This window comes from Priapulus caudatus, unplaced genomic scaffold (genome assembly GCF_000485595.1).
Source record: "Priapulus caudatus unplaced genomic scaffold, Priapulus_caudatus-5.0.1 Scaffold38, whole genome shotgun sequence".
NCBI lineage: Eukaryota > Metazoa > Priapulida > Priapulimorpha > Priapulimorphida > Priapulidae > Priapulus > Priapulus caudatus.
In genome coordinates, this window is record NW_014577099.1 from 218,793 (window position 1) to 224,792 (window position 6,000).

The 6,000-nt window shown below is 43.1% G+C and overlaps 1 protein-coding gene across 1 annotated transcript in view; it reads left to right on the forward strand.

The window, feature by feature from the left end:
- Positions 1-2,488: 2,488 nt before the first annotated feature.
- Positions 2,489-6,000, forward strand: part of LOC106819243 (enoyl-CoA delta isomerase 2, mitochondrial-like) — an 11,987-nt gene continuing 8,475 nt past the window's right edge. The window contains exon 1 of the mRNA XM_014823893.1: positions 2,489-2,665. Within this exon, the coding sequence (XP_014679379.1) occupies positions 2,601-2,665 (65 nt within the window). The 5' untranslated portion in view covers positions 2,489-2,600. The remainder of the gene's footprint in view (positions 2,666-6,000) is intronic.

Sequence of the window (6,000 nt, forward strand, 5' to 3'; positions counted from 1 at the left end):
AAAAATTAGCGTCAGCATCGGTGTTTACATATCCGACTGTAACTCGCTCACGCTCTACCTACTCCAACGTGTCTCATGATCCACACCCCTCTCTACATCGTTACACATGTATGATGGGCGGGATATGGCTGTAGGTGTCAGCTCTCTGTTACAATCATGGACCACGGGCACCGGTACTCATGACAGTACTCATGATGAGTAGGCATGTAGTCATCGGCGATATATTACTGGTCGCCCGCCGTCCATGGACGTCTGTATCAGTACCATGAATTTCACCTTCGTCTGTCATTGGAACCATTCGCTTTTACCATCGGCTTCCCGGATACCTGGTCTACTGACCAGGGTTTATGTTTCCAGCTGGGATCCTTCTTCTTGCTCTAATCTTACCTTGAGTAATAATTATTATACAAAAGCGATTCATCCTGATTTCAGAATTCGCAAGCGTGGTACATTGTTTTTTCGAGTAGTGCGCGCGTAGATGTGGGCGTGATGTGGGTGTGTACGGCGGCCTAGATGTGGGTGTGTATTTGTGCGTGCGTGCGTGCATACCTCGCCATGTACTGCCATTGAAATAGGCATGTACTGAAGGAATAGCATATATGGCGGGTTACGATCTGGTTGGCCGTTTTTATATTAAAATATTTTGTGCCAATGATTTACTCTATGCGTGTATGCCCCTATTATACACATGAACGTGCGTGTAGTGCGTGCGTAGGCGCGCGCATATGTCGGTGGGTGTGCGTGCGTGATATTACTAGTGCCTAGTGGCCCAAATAACAACGAGTGTGCTTTCGTGATCCTTGGGCTCGAATATATAAGTACACACAAGAGTGTAGAGTACAACTCTACAACATCGGCCACCACGCGAGCGATTCACCGCACATAAATTGTTCGTATATTTGCGGTAGGCCCCTAGCTACTACTATTATTATACAATAGATTTTAACTAACTTTTGAGCAGCCGCTTCCTGGAGAAAAATATGAACCTTGAACATCTCTCCTAAGACATTAGCTCTTTGCTTCTGCCGGTCTTTGGATAGCGCATACCACGCATTATAGGCATATACTTGTACGCATTCGCATTCGCATGCGTATTACGCATTAAATAATACCAGGAGTGAATAATAGAGATCCTCCTCCTGATAATACGCATTACGTATGCGCATATACGTAATTTGTACTTATGACGACGTTACTCGCGATACGAAACGAAAATTGGCTCTCACGTAATGTGTGCGCGCGCGCGTGTGTGTGTGTGTGTGTGTGTGTGCGTGTGTGTGCGCGCGCGCGCGTGTGTGTGTGTGTGCGTGTGTGTGTGTGCGCGCGCGGCTGTGTGTGCGTGTGTGCGTATGTGCGCGCGCGCGTGTGTGGTAAAAATAATTATTTCTGAATACGATGGCCCAAGTGCAGCTGTACAGGATTTGCTACAGGGGGGGGGGGGGTCTACACCGTAACCGCAAACTTGCAAAGCAGCGCGATTTTAAAATTTTGAAATTCAGACCCCTTGTTAGATGGGGTTTTCTTGCGGCGCAGCAGGGGCGGGGGGTGTTCCGGATCCCGCTGGACCCCTCCCCCCCCCTCTGTAGCACGCCCCTGTGGCCAACCATGCATACGCGTCTACATGTAGGCCTATGTGTAGACATATACGTGTGTTTCTAAATATATTGATATTAATATATGCTCGTGTGATAGCGAAATGTCTATGGGCAGACGGAAAAGGAAAAATAGCTGTGGTATATAGGAAAAAATATATACACGTGTATAACACTTATACATACATACATATATATCAGGAGCTAATAATAACAAATAATTTGTCATTATTAGCTCCTGATATATATGTAATATGTCGAGATACTGATGTTTATGGATATAAAGATATATAGATGGGATACCCAATTGCCTATGACCACATGGAAGAAGGCAATTTGCATAGTAAGGCTTAAGGAGAGCAAGACTGCGTTTTGTTTACTGAGAAAATCCACATTTTGCTAGACGTGTGTTCGTTGAAGTTGTGCAGGTGTTTTTCGAGATAGGTATACTTAGTATGTCGTCAAAGTGAAACGTTTTCCGACTGTAATGGAACATGATTTCACTGATTTTAGTATGGGAGTTCGTTAGCTTCATTTTCTAAAACATCTGGGTAATACCTATTACCATGATCTAAAGCTGGGTTTACACTGCCAACTTTGTGTTGGCGAATTGCCGAATTGTACCAACTGACAATCGTCAGTGTAAACGCAAAAGTTGCACGTCCAACCTATGGTCCAACCGATCGATAGCAGCTAGTTGGGAGGTTAGAACATGTTCTAATTCGCCAATTCGCCAACTCAACGTTGGCAGTGTAAACGCATCTTAAGAATCTCTTAGATATTCGAAGTCTACGGTAATACCAGAGCATATCAATCAAATCAATTGATTTATATGCTCTGGTATACGTAACAAATGGGAAATAATAAATTCACTATAGTATTCACCGATAGGTGGTGCTGTTCATAGTCGTAAACGAAACTTCGAGCCAGTCTTGGAACCAGATTTGTTTATCTCTGGTCTTTTCTATCTGAGTCTGTTCTGAAAACGAAGAAACAACTTAGACAACTATGCAAACCACGAAGCGAATATTTAGAGTTTTGCCACGACTTACTGCGAAGTCTACCTTATTTGGGTAAGTGTGGTAATAGTGTTTTTTTATAATCATTAACTGTCATCAACTACGTACGCCGCTACGCGTACACACAGCCACAGCCACAGGCACTTGAAGCGTTTCAATAAAATATGCTAACTAAATACGAAATCTATTTACTACCAAATTCTTAATGTTTCTATACTCTCTTTCACCTATTAGTATTATTGCCGACGGTTTCCTGTGAATTCCGTCGAAATTCTACGTCCAACCATATACGCTGCCGGCGCCATTGGCATTGCTTTCGCGGCGCGACTGTTGCACGGGTGTTGCTATCCCCCGGGCGTGGAGGGACAGTCACGTGATACAGTTGACATATACTTCAAAGTCCAAATCTTCCACAGAAAGATTCCACAGTCATACCTCCGTACTAGACATGGCCTTATATCCCTAACCCTAACCCTAACCTTAACCCTAACCGCAACCCTAACCCTGATCCTAACCCTAATCCTAACACTAGTGCTGCCACATTGCGGTACTGTCCCTCTACGCCTGGGGGATAGCATTTCCCCTGTTGCACGCTTGTACAGTTACACTAATATATATATAGCAGGTAGGAAAGCGCGATCGCAAAATTCGATCGACGCTCGCTTGATTTCACACTTTAACAGCGCGAAAACACATCCAACAGCTTCCATCTTTGTTTGTATGTCAAGAACAGTGTTTACTTGTTATAAAAACATAATGTCTCTGTTCGTAACCGAGCTGTGTCACGCGAAATCACACAAAGACTGACGAAATTCTTGCGTTCGCGAACCTTTCACAGTGATGTAAATGGCTGTCAGAATACAGGGCTATATAGACTGGGACTCGCTCCCACCTCGATTACCCATCGAGTGACTAAGCTAAGCCGAGAGGTGGGAGCGAGTGCCAGTCTATGGACTATAGGCGGCGCGCAGGCGGCGCACTGCTTTCCAACTCCCGTACGAGCCTCGCCATTGGAACATTGCAAAAACGTTGCAGCGTTGCGGCGCAAGAATGAGGTCACGAAGAGTGCCGGTAGGTGTTTCCTGATTCTGACAGCCATTTACATTACTGTGGAAGGTTCGCGAACCCATCGAAAACGGTCACAATAAACAAACATGGCGGCCAACCCAGTCACTCATGGAAACATTTGATTGAAACAATTTGCAATGTAGTAAGTTAGTAAGACTGTTATGTGTGTCAGGTTACAAGGTGAAACAAAAAGAAAACAAAAGAGCATGGCTACTATTTCCTACGGCCCTGCAAAACAAGATTCAAACAAAAATAAAACAAGAGAAAAACAAAAGAGCATGCACGCATGCGCACTTAGGAGCGTCCAGTTTCGGGCGAGCGTCCAAATACTACGGTACAGGCCTACAGTGTCAGTGTCAGACATAGCTCTAGTACTATAGCCCGCGTACAGTGACTGCCGCAGGGCTATAGAACATCTTGAACTAGATTTCGCAGCTGGACCAGCTCCCTGAAGTTCCCACGAAAAATCGCTCACAAAACGCAAAATGATCGGGCTTTTTAACACTTATCTATCTACGTGGACATCTCACCTATCTTTTTGAACACTTTCCACAACTTTACACTATGTATTTATGCATTTTATTCCTCACAAGTCTTAGCACTACTTGCAATTTCGTTTGAAATCCTGTTGTGTACACGCGTGACGTCACCCGAAATGTAATAGCTGCTGCCATGTGTTTTGCCTACATTTTTCCAATGACTATCATGATAGTTCTTATGTTGTTTGGGCTCAACTTGATTGGCCTCCACTTTGTGCCCTCTTTCCCCATGCTGAACTTATAAATAACCTTTTGTAAAATTTATTATGGTCAGGTGAAGATTGGCATTCCCTCTTGTTTGATGAAGCCTGTTCGTTGCACTAGATCATCTGAGCGTGATCATTGCTTTCGACACATGCCATCTTCAAAGGAATCCTCTAAGTTTAGGGTCTTTGTTTCTGTCATTCTGTATTGGAATTCTCTCCCTTCATATTTAGTTAGTTGCAAACTTGAGGCTTTTTTTACTGCGATCTGCAGTGTTGATCTGTCTATTTTATCAACTTTGTCTCTTTCTGTCTTCGATATAGTCCCTTGGACTTTGACGACTAATATTTACGATGTTACGCGGTTACTCTTAGTGTCACCATAGCACACATAGGTACACTATATTCGATCTGTCAACACTAACCTGAATGCCAGGTAAGCCTAAATAAACTATATGCAAGTAGTATTAGGAATCAAAGTCCAAAGTATTACAGTGCAGGTTGCAGTAGGAAACGTTTCAGTTTTACTGTTAACTAGAGAGAATTATCTTGCTCTGCATGGTCAGCTAGAACACGAATTTACATTTACTTACTTATCAATGTCATACATGTTAGTAAATGCCACAACGTGATTTTGTAAAGGCAATCCCACTAAAAGTGACTTATGTAGGTTTAGAATTAGGGCGCTCATCCATATATATGTCCATGGCTGTTGTTAGGGTCCAGATGACCGCATTTCAATACTAAGTCATCTGGGTGGATGACCAACTATTCCGTCACAGTATTGCAATGATGTGGTAACATTTCCATTGCTGGCAGCATGGTATAAAATAAAAACTGTAGAAATGCACCAGTCTATAAGGAAATATACTTGACATAAACAACGTCTTCAACCCTAGCTTTCTGTTTCAGTTACAATTCCAGTACACTTGTGTGATTTGCCAATAGAAATTTCAACAAGCCTATGTGCATACAACCATGTTTGCTTTAGCTTCCTTATACTTTTAGGGCCTGTTTATTTTTAACAGACCTATCTGATCTGATCACTTGATCCTGATCTGCATAAACAAGTGCAAAATCACCCTCAAATTGTCAATTGTCGGTGTAACCTATCACAGGATGGTTCACAACTAGCAACAAGCAATTATTGTCTGAGTCTCACTGCTACCCAGCAAGGTCAGGTCAGCTAGACCGAGTTCAGTGGATCTGACAAAACAAATGGTCAATTCATGGGACTAACGTGATCGGTGGTTCTGTAATGCAAGAATGGTTGCTAGGGTACATAGTGTGATTAGAATTTAAAATACTTAACTAATCATTGATACCATTACTTTTTTATTCAGTTATGGGATTGTTATTCCTGTTGGAAAACAGTTACCAATAACATGTGGTGTTTTCTTTCGAGCAGGGGTGCCATTTAAAAAAATATGGGTGCATGTCAAATCGTGCCTTAAAGGCAAGCTGTTGGGGTTAGTGTTATATCCAAGGCTCGACACTAGCGGTGGCCCGGTGGCCCGGGGCCACCAAAACTTGATGTCGGGCCACCAAAATTTCCAAAAGTTAAAATTTGGTGGCCCGA